The 14783-nt window shown below is 41.2% G+C and overlaps 1 protein-coding gene across 1 annotated transcript; it reads left to right on the forward strand.

The window, feature by feature from the left end:
• Positions 1-399: 399 nt before the first annotated feature.
• lye (lymphocyte antigen-6, epidermis) lies at positions 400-10778 on the forward strand. Its single transcript, XM_084454796.1, has 3 exons — positions 400-511; positions 8977-9087; positions 9694-10778. Exons 1-3 carry the CDS (start codon positions 460-462, stop codon positions 9915-9917), a joined length of 387 nt encoding a protein of 128 aa, XP_084310922.1. The 5' UTR covers positions 400-459; the 3' UTR covers positions 9918-10778.
• The last annotated feature ends 4005 nt before the right edge of the window (positions 10779-14783 follow it).

A 14783-nucleotide genomic window follows, 5' to 3' on the forward strand; every position in this document is an offset into this window, starting at 1 on the left:
CACTGACACTGGACATGACGAAGAAGCTCGACAGAGAGCTAGACAGAGATTTTCTCTGGAGAAAGATTTCCTAAGAGGAAATAGAATGGGTTAATTCACACCGTTTTTTCTTGTTCTTTATTATAATCATTATTATTAATTGTATATTTTTTGAGAATCCTACTCTCCTTCAGACATCAGTCTAATAAGACAAATGTTGCCCCAAAAGAACAATGCCTCCAAGTAATCAGTTAGGTAATTCCCTACAGCCTGGTCCCCCCTCCTCCACCTGCCTGAGGTGGGCGAAAAGCCGAGGAAGGGTGTGAGATTGTGACTGGTGTTGGATAACGGTGACGTTAGAAGAAGGGAGGGCGATTATAAATAGCAGGTTAGTGGCAAACATTGTTGTTTGATCCCAGTCTAACGGTCTGCAGAGACAGAGAAAATCCCTGGAACATTGTCGAATCACGCATTTTCAAAATGAACAAGATTATTCTCAGCATTTTCGCAGCCGGAGTACTCTTTGCAGTCGGTAAGATGAATAGCAAAACTTTCTAGTCTTGTGTGGGGATTATTTTCTGGGATCGTTGCATGCATTTTCTTGGCTAATGCTATAGAATTCGAAGAAAAACATTTCAGTGCTTCTCTTCAATGGATGGCAGGATTTAATACTTTTGATTTATGTATGCCACATGTATGGATAGCCTATACTACTTTATTTGTGCTATTTTCTAGTTATTTTCTGAGTTTCTTCAAAAAAAGTAACCACATTAAAACTATTCTCCAAATTCAGAGAAGCGGTTTGACAAACAAATAAAAAAAAGCCTACAAAGTAAATTAATCAATTACGATTTTACACTTTCTTGTTCTACGTCACTGTAGGTTAAATAGGCTTGTGGTTGAAATGGGCGTTTCAGCTTACTCTTATTCCATCGTATGTGGCCATCACATTCACAGGCTCTAGACCCCACCTGCATATCAGGTCAGAACCTGCCCGTTGCTCTACATGACACTGTAGTATGGTACATTCAGATTTGACTTAGAGTGGGTGGAGTAGAGGCAAGCTGCCAAAAGACAAATTGTTACTTTGTAATGTTTCTGTTGATACGGACTAATAGTGCTCAATATACCTTTTTGTCATTCGTATTGCCCTAGCTCAACCCCCTATTTCAAACCACACCCATCCTGTGACATTTTCTGGGTTTCCTCATTTGATCAGGTATAAGCAATTAAGGTGACATAAATAAAACAAAAACTAACCAATAGTCAGACTCTAATCTGGCAGAGGGTCATAATGAGCGAATGTTGTTAGTCTACAGAGTTAAGTAGGCCTACTCCTATTTTGCCTATTGGATTGTGTAGACGTTTCCTTCTCAGTCAGCAGTGTCCCGGTTCCGTGACCTGTGGTGGCCGATTTTTGTTTAGCTCGAGGAGATGGGGGCTGATAATTTCAGTAGGTGTGGTATTGGAGGCTGAGTATTAGGATTACTACCATGGAGCAGAGGTTTAACTTATAACTGAGTGACTAACTTACTCAGGTAAACTGACAGCCAGTGCTATCCATGAGAAGAAAAATGTAAAGTGATGATGATGGCTTGCTGTATAACCTGCTGTAGAACCTTGAGGGCTGTGTGTGTGTGTGTGTGTGTGTGGGGGGGGGGGTTCACATACCCTGAAGCTACCAATTTGCTGAAAGGACATAAGCGTGTCCTGGATATGTTTGGTGTTGGCACACACATTAAGAGATAATCACACTACGCAGTATTTATTTTCCTGTAGCCATAGGCAAATATTACAACAGTATATGACTTGTTTGTCCAATTGAAATAATTATCATCTCTATTGACACACATTACACGTTTCTTTGTTTGATTAGACAATGGGTGTACTCTGTTTTGCCTGACTGCATAGGATTTGTAAACTGAAGAATAGCCTACATTAAATTAGAGTGGATGTGACACTTCCAAGAGACATTCAAAGTAGCTCTCAAACCATAGGCCTACACCCGATGTCAGATACAGCAATGAGATATAGACTTAGCATTGCCCCATGTGGACACCTCAGGTAACTGAGAGGTTACCAGTTCACAGCAGCCAATCTGTCAACTTGACTTGACAGAGCCCATACACTAAACCGCACATATTGAGCTCAGAATACAGGACCACAGAAGTGTTCTATGTAGTTGAGACTGAGAGACTGTTTTGACATAAGTAAAGTTCATTGTATCTTCATTATATGATTTGTGATGTGGCAGTTTTGATATAGGTGCATAAAGTGAACTGCAGAGGGCACCAGTGACCTATGGGGCAGAAACCGTGTTTCTGTGGGACAATGTCATTTTTTACTGCCACTCATCACCACATCCTAGAGAACTGTAACTGCTGGGTCTGTTGTAGCCTAAATGTTTCAGTCCAGTTCAGTTCTTCGTATTGTGCAGCTCATGTAGCCTACATGATTCGTGGAATGTTTAGTTTATCTCTCGGTGCAACACGAGGAACTGGCACACCACCCTAGCCGGTATCTACGTGTATAACATAAACATAACATGTTTATTGCTACATCAAATACTGGGATTTAATCTCAAATGTTTCTCCTCGATTCCTTTAGTCCACTGTCCTTGTCTCCTTTTCAACATACACTAGAGGAAAAGGTATGAGGGATGCAGGCGCGCAGATTGGCTGGGGCAAGGGGGGGCACTGCCCCCCCTGTTGGCCAGATGCGCAAACTTTTCTGCAACGCGTCCAAAACATGTATTCTAGAGACTGGGTTGCGACCGGATCAGAGAAATGCACTGAACGGCTCCTGCTTGCGTGAGAATTGATTGTGCTGATTCCTCATCCAGTTATGGGTGGATGGAAAACTTTCAACTGAATGTTCATATTGTTCTGATAATTGTAGGCTATAGCAACATAAGAGTGGCAGCTTTGACAGCCCAAACATGAGCTAATCCCATAGCTGTAGGCCTACCATTGCTAGCCATGAACGAACTGTTGCATACTGCATATCTGTGCAACGTATCCATTGTCCAGTTGTCAAATCGATTATGTACGCACTATTATTCTTTTGGTGATTATTCTTTGATATAAATGCAGATAGGCTGCATGTGAAGAGGCAATTGCTGGATTCTAATACGCTGTTTATAATGACACATCCCGACATTGAAGCATGAAAGGCGTAGCATACATTCCGTTTTAGTTTTTGGAAGAATTTATTGGAAAATATTGTTTGAAGTAGGCCTAGGCTATATTGAAACGAATTCCAAATGTTTGTGCTAATGGACGGCGCAGCGGAGGCGCAGTTGAACGTGGATATTGGAAATAATAAGCACTATGTTTTTAAATGTTGTGGGTCAATCATGCAGCTGTAACAGAATATGCGCATTCCAATGTCCGTGCAGGGCTCGTATTTATACCACTATAATCCCTATTTGATGGGGGGGGGGCTGGGACTGACTGCCCCCCCTGATCAAAAAGTCAAACCGCGTATGGAGGGATGGTAAAGTAGGCTAATTGGAGAGGATTCAAGGAATTGATATATAGAGTGCCTAAGCGGAAGGAAGAAGATAAAACTGCCATACCTAAAATCAGAAAAAATAGGATTCTTAGTGAATGGCTTGAGAAAAAATATTGTACTGAATTGCATAACCACCGCATATGATGTTTGGCAATTCAAAAAAAAACTTTACTAATCTTGGTTAACTCGCAAGTTGGCTAGTATTAGCTAGCTGACAGTAAACTTGTTTAAAGTCGCACTGAAATCTTATATCAAAGTATATAAGTTCTTACTTCCTGGAAAACGGTAGGTCATGTGCAATGACGACAACAGGTAGCCTACTTTAGATTTTAGGCCAATCTCACAACATCCACTCGTCAATCAATGCTATCCTTCTATCGAATCTGTCTAAAGTTCTTAAAACCTGTCCACTTGTCAATGTTCCAATCAAATTCCTCTAAACATATGTCCCACCCTCATAGCTTGTTTGCGTCGGAAATACGTCAAACTAGGGAAGTTGGATGATCTCAAACGTCCATTTCAGTGCGACTTTTAACACTCACCAACACATTGTAGGCTAAAGCAGATCTCGCATGCCAGCTACAGAACTGACTAACTCTCCTTTCGCATTCCTGCAGTTCTCAACATGACCGGATTAATAGTGATTTTCACCTCTTTAAACTCGTTCTAGAATAACTGATTCAGTAGACCCTATTACGACAAACTGCGATTTTCTTGACTTGCAAAATTTTGTTTTAAATTGACAAACATCATATGTGTTGGTCTTGGCATAATTCAAAGGATCAAGAAATTATTTGTTTATCGACATTGACTACCGTACATATTTTTTCCTGCTTCCACTTAGGCACTCTATTGAGACTTAACCATGCTGTAAAGCTATGAGACCAAGCCAGTTTGACTTCATACTGTCACAGGTGTGAGTTTATATCTTGGAAATCTCTTGGTATGATTAATGGGAGGACTGACAGTGCTGTTGTTGTGTTTACATCAAATAGCACTCAGGTCCAGGAGGACAAGGACAGAGAGCTTTTTTGAGTCAGCATTGATTCTAAGGTTGTTGATGACCAGAGCTGTCTCTGTACTATGATGCAGGCGATAACCTGACTGAAAAATGTCCAGGATACAATTTGCAGCTAGGAAATAATTTAACTGTTTGAATACAATTTATTTACATGTACATTACATGTGAGAATTAAAGAAATCTTGAATCTTCAATAGATGATAATACAGATGATACAGTACAACACCACACGGCGAGTTGCTACATATACATCACTAACATCTCGTCACACACACACCCCACCCCAACAAGCTTTAAGGGTTAGTAGTAGTAGTAGTAGTATAGTAACTACTACGTTTATTGATTTGCTCCGTTACAGTGCCAAAAGACAAAGTAACACAATCCAGACAATAATGCAAATTTACAACACATACAAAATATACAAGAGTGCAAATAAGTGTAATTGTAAAACAGTAGGTATGGTATGTACTGTAAGCACTTCTACAGTACATTTTGCAAACATGTCTAAGGTATGCAAGTTTGTGCAAGTAGCTTTAGTTTAATCTACTGTATGTAGTAATGTAAAGACAGCCACACATGACACAATACAGTAGTCTCTGTCTAGATGAGGTTTATTGGGAGGCCACGCCTTGACCTCACCTCTTTGAGAAATCCTGCCTGACCAGTCTCTCTGTCACATGTCATCCCCCCGCATCCATCTCAACCACAAGGCTGACAGGTTTCGCAAACAGATTTGCTGCCGTTGACACACTGACTTAACTGCATTCCTGCCAGATGAGGTGGGAATGCCTGGTGTGGAACACTGACACGCTGCATTCATCACCAGACTCAAAGAAGGGGGAGACAGAGGGTTAAGGCTGGCACGCAGGTTCTTGGACACACAATAAGGCTGGGGGCAGGTTGAGTCACATGGGGATGTACACACAGCTTGTTATGGAGAATGTGAAACCACAGAAGCAACTACTAAAAGTATTTGGATGCACTTAAAAACACTGTCACTGAATATGAAATGCCAGGCAGGAAACTTAGAGTAGGTGTTGTGCTGGAATCTGATCTTATCTTTGACACCCATATAAAGAATGTGACAATGACCACATTTTATCACCTAAGAAACATTGCCATGGTGAAACTTTTCCTCTCCCAGACTGATGCTGAAAAACTAATACATGCTTTTACTACTAGCAGATTGGACTATTGTTACAGTCTCCTGTCTAGCCTACCAAAAAAGGTGATTTAGTCAACTCCAACTGATTCAAAATGCTGCAGCACGTGTTCTTACAAAAACCAGAAGGAGCCCTCACATCACACCAGTTTTAAAATCACTGCACTGGTTACTTGTCAGCTTTAGAATATATTTTAAGATTATTTTATTAGTCTAGAAATCCATACATAATCAAGCACCTAAATACATAGCAGACATGCTTTAAAATATACACCTAGTAGGTCCCTCAGGTCCTCTGGTACTGAGCTTTTAATGGTCCCTAGAGCCAAGAGGCATGGGGAGGCAGTTTTAGTTCGTATGCCCCCAGCCTTTGGAACACCCTGCCAGAGGATCTGAAAATACCGGGGCTTTACTTGTTTTAATATCTGTGTTCTTAATTTGTATTCTCTGTTTTTATCATTTTTATTCTATTTTACATTATCATTTTTATTTATTTATTTATTCTTTTACTTGTATTGTTTCTTTTAAATCTGTTCTCATTGAGTTTCCATGATTTATGTTTTTATCTATCTCTTTTTATGTGAAGCACTATATGCTACATTGATTTGTATGAATGGTGCTATAGAAATAAAATGACATTGACATTGTGTTACAGTGAAATGCTGGTTGTTGTTTAGCTTTGCCACAAACTGCGACTCTTTGTTGTCGAAACCAGAAGTTTCTATTGGAGGCCACACCATAGTCGTTTCTCCATTACAATGAACAACTTGAAATGAGTCATGGTCCAAAAGGGCAGTGTGGGTCTCTGAACTTCCTTAGTAGTTCTTAAGCCCTTCAATGACAGAAAGGTACATACAGTACCTGGGTTTGATTTGAACAGTCGGATCATTAGTATGACATGTCTCTTACGATATAGGTCCTCCCATGACGCTAGCATTTCCCGCATACAGTATGACTTGAAAGACAGGTTTTCCCCTTAGTAGTACTAGTAGTAGTATGGTGTGTATGCATGCCTGTTGATGGGAGTAGAGAGGAGAGGTACAGGCCTACGTGAGCCTTCACCCCCAGGTTTGGGGGAAGCCTGGAGACTCTCTGACTTGGAAGTAATTGCAGGAATTTATGGGTTTGGCTGTCTAGCATCCCAGATAGCAAGCGGATCTGGGCCATATATGGACTGGAACTAAGCCACAAGTGCCAGATCTGGCCTGTATATGGCCCTGATCGGATTTGTGTCTGGGATGGCACCATTGTGTGATTTCTCGCTCTCTGTCCCAGATTCATAAAGCAACCAATTTATTAGGGTAGTCATGCATCATCTACCTGAAGTTTGAGGAGTGGACACCATCCGTCTGGTCCTGCCCATGGAGGGCTGAGCTCTAGGTACTTCCAAGACCACTCTCCTGCCCTGGTCGGCCTGGTTTACAGAGCAGGCTAGCAAACAAAACTCTGCCTTTCTGACTACATAGTGACCTATAGAGGTCATCAAACTGAAGCCTTAAGTCATCAAAGATAAACCTTCAAACGCTTGCTCAACATGATGGAGCAGGGCGTCAACAAGCAGACAGACAGGGCTTGGTTTACACACCCTCTGGCATGACACAACCTAAACAAGCGTCCATTTTGGGGGGAATGTACACTAGAATGTTGACCGGAACTGACAAAGACATAGTACAACAAGGGAACAGTAAACAAGTTGTCCTTCCACCCACAATGCATGTTCCTTTGATGGAGTGGAAACGTGGAATTTCTTTTTGATAACCTATGGGGAATCCTAACATGTAAAACAAGGATTAAACAAGCTAGGAAGCTTTTACATATCGAAAGCCTTTGGATTTGAAAAGTTGGAAGTGTTCTATACTTTTACTGAAAGACAGCATGGTTTCAGTGTTCAAAGCGAAATGTATAGGTGTATGTGTGTGTGCGAGCACGCGTGTGTGCATGCCCCAATACATTTCGCCCCAATACATTTGAACACACACACACAGCAAATATATCATAGCATAACATTTCCCTTCACTGGAACTAAGGGGCTTAGGCCAATCTCAGAAAAACAACCCCAGACCATTATCCCTCCTCCACCAAACGTTACAGTTTCAGGCAGGTAACGTTCTCCTTGCATTTGTCAATCCCAAACTCATCCATCAGATAGAAAAGGGTGATTCGTCACTCCACACAACACGTTTCCATTGCTCCATGTGTTTTACACCACTCCATCCGACGCTTGGCATTGCGCTTGGCGATGTGAGGCCCTCTCATCCAACATCAGTGTCTGACCTCACAAATGCTTTTCTGGATGAATGGGCAAAAAATCCCATAGACACACTCCAAAATCTTTTTCTAGAAAGCCTTCCCAGAAGAGTAGAAGCTGTTATAGCTGCAAAGGGGGGACCAACTCATATTAATGCCTATTAATTTAGAATGGGATGTCATAAAAGCTCCTGTAGGTGTAATGTGTACTGTAGGTGTCCCAATACTTTTGTCCAGAATATATATATGTATATAATTATTTTCTTACTAAACTAAACTACACCTAACTAAACTAAACTACACCTAACTAATCTATTTTGTGACTTCGGTAACACTTTATAATAACGATGTGTTATAACACATCTATAAGCTAATACTATTTATTACTCATTTACAAACATATACAAAGGCTTAATTCATGATTAGTTTACTATCTATTAGCTTATAAATGTGTTATAACACATCGTTATTATAAAGTGTTACCGTGACTTCAACTACAATAATTATACCCACAATGCACCTAACCTCTACATCAACTAATGGGAATCCTAACAGTTTAGGATTAAACAAGCTATGGAGCACCTACATGTTTAAAATCAATGGATTTGGAAAAAAGTTGAAGACACCTGTTGTTTCAAAATGTGTCCAGTTGCGAAATACTGTCCGCAGTGATGTAATGGCCGCAGTCGTTGCTATACCAACGTGACGTGCTTGCATTACTGACATGACATTCCTGAGTAGCGCTTGCATGTTTGATCACCATTGATGCTTGAAATTCGTATTCATATTAGTGAAATCTGTCCATGGAAAAAATATTTTTTGTATGTTCAAAGCAAAAATGTATTGGCAATGGGGAAAATGAACTGTGACAGCACTGTAGGATGAGGGAACGGGCGGACCAACAGAGCAGCCATTTTAATAGTCACACCCTGTGAATTTCATCGGGCGGGGAACAGTGATCTGTGGTTAATGATGTCTCCACTCTTGTTGCTCTGTTTCTTTCTTTCTCTCTCTTTCTTGGTTTCTCTCTTTCTCTGTCACCTATCCATCCCAGGCCATGCTCTTCAGTGCTACAAATGCGACCTAGGTTTTGGGGACCTGTGCCTCACCCGCAAGGTCACATGCAAAGAAGATGAGCTGTGCTTCAGCGGCGTTGGCCAAACAGGTAGAGACCACAAGGTGGAGGCTTAGCGTGGGTTTTAGTTGTCCCTTACAAAAGCCTGGGTCGCTTTCCATCTCGAAGATTTACCATCACATAGGAAGTAGTATGTCAGCCATATGTTTAGCAAGAATATGAGAATTTCCTCATTCTATGCATGACTCTGCATGACTAGGCTGTACCACCTGTCTGGTAGGGAGATTCATGGGCTGTTTCAGAACAAGCACATGGAGCTCACATTTCTAAAGCCTGACAGAACCGTGGATGTAATAAACCAGTTCAGAAACAGCAGCCAAGGCAAGCTGCATGGGTCCTCTGAAGGTGTGAGCCCACAGCTCTCAATCAACTCATCAAATGTATAAGATTAGAGGATTGTTTGTGACTCATGCACACACCTATGATGAGGTCTGCTCACTTCAGTTTGTAATGTAATATTATACAATATGCTTCAGCACAGGAATATTACATATATTGACATTTATTTACAGAAATGTCCACATAGATAATTTATCTACCTAATTACTCTATAATACCATAGGCATATACACCTATAATGTAGATCAGTGATACAGTAAATCTGTGACTAACATCTATTTATCCTTTGCTCCAAAGCTTCGATTGAGATCAAGATGAAAGGCTGTCTGCTAGAGGCTGAGTGCAACCAGACGACCAATGTCAACTTCCCTTCCGGTTCCAGCACCTCAATCTACTCCATGACCAAGACCTGCTGTAGCACGGACCTGTGTAACGCTGCGCCCGGCCCGGCCCGTCTGGGTGCCCTGCCCCTGGCCTTCGCCTGTCTCACCACACTCCTCCTGACCAGAGTTCTGGTTTAGAGAGGGAGGAATGCAACCTGCGAGTACACTCACATATAAGGCAAAAACACATGCACACACATATAGAAACACACACGCGCACACGCGCACACACACCGGCACAAACAAACACACAAACAGAAGCACTCACCACACTCGCTCTAATCTGGTTTTCTGCTTTGTGTACATACATCCTGCATAGAGCACATATCTAATTTTGGGTTCATTTTAACTGTTTAAATGTTTGTGTGGATAACTACTGTGTTCTTATTCAACAACCCTCTAACGATGAGTCTGAATGCACATCTCCCTTCAAATATGTACTCACTGTTGATTATTTAAATGATGTCTATCTTTTAACAATATTTGTACTAAATGGCCTTAGAATTTAGAAGTCTCTAATCACCACCTCATAATCACAAATTGAATGAAATTTAAATTATATTTGTTTTAAGGGTCATTTTAAAGGTCACTCAAAAGCTCAGCACTTTCTTCCCTGGTGGAGTGGGTCTGCACTATGGAAAGCACTCTCTTGTAAAGTGTGAAGCCAAGGGCCATGGGCAGCACACAGCTAGTATCGACATACTCACACACCTAACTGTCCAGCCAACAACTGGACTTGCCTGTGCTGAGCAAGTGACAAGACTGTTTATCCCCAGGGCCTTGGTGTCAATTGTAAGTTGTGAGTAAATGATTTATGTAGGTGTACGTTCCATAAAGATTATCTGTATAAATTTACTGTCAATCTATAAGCCATCCTCATAACTGTATACATCAGTATGGGCATGTGGCTGTGATCCAATCAGGAACAGCTTGACTGTTTGAGCATCCTCCAGAAATCGTTTGACCTTTTAAAATGAATATATTTTATTTTTTAAAGTGGCAAAGGTGTATTTGTGATGGCTGGATGTTTTGTTAATTCTTGTTAATTTGTGAATTCAATAAAATTCCTAAAATTCTCAAGGAAAAAGATCTTGCATTCTTTCTGGTGATTGTTCCTATCTACAGAATTCAATAAAATGTCCTAGAATTCTCAAGGAAAAACTTGAAAACATTTTTTCTTATCAGTCATTCATCACATCGCTCCACAGCCTTCAGATTGGTACTAAGTACTATAGCCAGCTATCTGGAGTACTATGTGGTATACTGTATCTGGTATGCATAGAGGACAGTGATTGAGATAAGCAGAGAATTCATTATTCTTGTTATCAATCATTCAATCACATTCCACTCTGAAGGAATAATTTCTACTGATCTGTGATCAGTTTGAGTGTGACACAGATAAATTCCAAGTATTCTCATGAGTTTCTCTCAATCTGGACATTCTCTAGTTTAACATCCTGTCTGGAGAAACTGCATGCCTGACCATATTTTTTGCCTAATAATGAAATATCTCATTTGTGTGTCATTTGAAATGTTGAGATTAACAGAGAAAGTGGCAGTTTTATTTTGATAATTATTTTAAACTTGGTCACCACCTCCTTTCTGAAATCAGGGAATATGCGGATGCTCTCAACTGACCTCACAGTAAAGGTGTGTTTGGAAATTCCATAGTGATACCATGTGAGACCTGAAGGGAAATGCCGACAGTGACTGCTGTAGGCAACATACCATTGCTATAATGTACAGACACCTAGTTTCTACTGAGCCAAAAAAACCCGTCTCCCTTCCCCCTGTCTCATCTCACCTAACCTGATCCTTTTATCGCGCTCATCCAATCAGTAAGCATTATGATGCCAGTCAGGGAAAACATTTTGAATGTTTTTTTGGCATCAGCAAAAGTTAGATCAACAATCTAACAAAATAAACTATCGTAACCCTTTTCAAAACAAGATAGTGAGTCACATTTCAGTGTTTGATCATTTGTGTTACATTTGAATGCTGGTTTTCAGTTTCCTGAGTGTCTCAGTCCCTTGCCTTTCCTGACATGTCTTGACACCATTTGAGGCCTATAGACCTGTAGAGGCCAGATATGCATTTAACCCTCTTCTGAAAACTCTGAAAACACAGATTACAAAACAGTAACACACCTGCAAATGTGACTTATATGGTTATTCATCTGTAGGCTTCCTTTCTTGTGTTGCTGCCATCTTTTCGTTGTTGGCTCTTTTCTTTCAGCTGTGAAGTATAGGAAAGGAGTAGAGTTAGTTGGAAGAAGCTGCAGGACTACAGAGCAAACTAATCCATTGTTGTAAAATGTTCAAGAAAAGGGATTCAAAATGGCCTCCAGAGTCATGTGACAAATTGAACACTGCTAATGGTTTGGGCATTAGGGCCCAAACTCTCTGCAAAACTTTTTTTTAAGTATTGCATCATAACTGAGAGTGTAAAAAGCCAAAAATGGGTATGTTGCCTAGAAACAGCACCGTAGCATAGGGGGAAGACCTGTTGATGTCCCTCCTCTCCCCTCCCTCAAACCCCCCTCAGACTCGGTCAGTATATAACTAAGCCAGGTTCAGCCTGATCACCTACACATCCTATACATCCATCCACCTGACAACACCTGGAGCTGTGGTTCTACTCAAGGACATTTTGGAAACATTTTTTCTTTGCAACCAAAAGGCAACTAAACTCTAACTCTCAACAAAATGGGAAGGATTGTAATCGGGATCATTGCAGTGGTTGCATCCTTCATGCTGGGTAAGGCTAATCAATAATCAATAATTATAAACCAACTTCAGGATGAGTTTTCAGGGGTTCAGATGTGATCTTCAGCTAGCAGTAGTAGTAGTAGTAGTAGTAGTAGTAGTAGTAGTAGTAGTAGTAGTAGTAGCAGTAGTAGTAGTAGTAGTAGTAGTAGTAGTAGTAGTAGTACTTGTTGTAGAAAGCCACAGGCCAACTGTAATGAAATGATTTTTTTTTTTTTAAAGGGTCTATTCAGGGAAGGTGGTCCAGGTGGGGCTAAATCATAACAAGAATCAGGTGCAGACGATAGGACACTAACACAAAGAGATCAACACACAGATACACAAGGGCAGGGAGGGAAGGGTTAACTGAGAAACACAGAGACACCAGGACAGGGAACAAAGACCCTGGAGTAACAGCTGTGAAAGGTTGTCTTTAGTGAGATAGAGGTCGACCTTAGCTAGAGTGATCCAGTAGACAGGGCTTCATCATGACCTCCACACACCATCAGAAACAGAGTAGGAGTCAGACACATACCCTCATCACAAGACATTATCAATGGTGGAGCAGTGTGGCAGTTTGGAAATTACCTTTGTCTTCAAAGCGTCAACGAGAATGGAATGGTTGAATGGAATCCCAAACCAGGGTGTGGTCAGTCGCATTTGGGTGTCTATGACAGGAGGCCTGAACAGGGTGTGGTCAACAGTTCAAATCAGCAGGTTTCGGGGACGCAATTAGTGAGTGCGCTGTTAGTACGCTATTACTATGTATGGCTTTGCAAATGGCTTGCGAAACTCTGATAGGCCTACAGCATAATGGCCAGTGTATCAGTCCAGTGGAATTATAGACAAGTCAAGGAGATGTATTTAAATTGAAAGAAACTAAACTGAAAACTCATGCTTGATTCTTTCATATCTAGACGAATAGAGGGAACTATTTTATTTCAGACGAGCACATTTGAGCTAGTCTAGCTCTAATGGTTCTTGAAGCACACTCTTGAGCTGTGTTGGTGGTCTAATTTCCCATAAACTGCTGTGACTTGAAGTGCTGGTTCCCAACAACAGAGATTAAGTTTGTCCCAGTTTGCCATAATGCCTGATCACAAATGTGTGTTCAGACTGCGTCTAACTCCACCCAACCTTGTGTGTGTTTCAGCGGACTCCCTCATCTGTAACAAGTGCAGTGTGGGTCTTTTGGGAGTTTGTGTGAACTCTGCTGAGGAGACCTGCTCAACCAACACCAGCCTCTGCTTCACCGCGAGAGCCAGTAAGTTTCACATACACACACACACACACACACACACACACACACACACACACACACACACACACACACACACATACACACACACACACACACAAGTAGGTGGACCCTGACCTGTCACGATAACGTCATCATACTAACCCCTTCTGTCTTCCTCTCAGCCTTCCCCGACATCACTGATTTCGTGGGCTTCAACACCCAGGGCTGTCGAGAGGGAGACGGCTGCACCAGCACCAGCAACAGCACCCTCCTGGGAGTCCTCTACGAGGTCAAGTCAGAATGCTGTGACACTGATAAGTGCAACCCTGTCCAGCTCAGTGGAGCCCCCTCCTCCAGGCTGTCCCTCACTGTGGCTCTGGGAGCTGCAGTGGTGGCCTCTGTCTGGGGCAGCGTCTGGTTCTAGGCCATAGACCCCCATCCCCCTTTTATCATCTAGACTTACATGCACAGTCCATCACTATACCACTGAAATCAGTTTGAAATGAGTTTTGAAGTAAGCCTATGTAGTGTTATCTATGTTGTGTTATCTTAAAATAATGTAATACAATGTTTACAAAGTCCCTTGGGACTCACATTATGTACTGACTTTTAAACCAACTTAATTCTGAATCATGTTATGTTGTCATATTGTTAAGCTTTCCTACTCTTCTCTGGTCCGCTGACACTGTTCAATGTAACTGTATACGGTGCCCACTCTTTGTTGTCTCAAAGGTTCATTACTGGTCTGAATGTTAATAATTGTGTATATCAGAACGATGAAAAGGAGTATAGGACTACTGTATATTGCACACTCAGCCCCATATCTGTATAGATCCTCTTTGTCATGGAGGTCGATCATAGTGTTTAAACACGGATATTGAATTATTAAACATTCCATGCTTCTGTTATTCTGTATTATTTATCCTTTTGGTTAGCTCGAAATATCTGTCAAATGTTTTACTTGACTACATGAATGAGAGAAAATAAAGGTCTTAGAAATATATCTCTGTATTTCATGCC

The sequence above is a fragment of the Borostomias antarcticus genome, assembly GCF_949987555.1.
Source record: "Borostomias antarcticus genome assembly, chromosome: 21".
NCBI lineage: Eukaryota > Metazoa > Chordata > Actinopteri > Stomiiformes > Stomiidae > Borostomias > Borostomias antarcticus.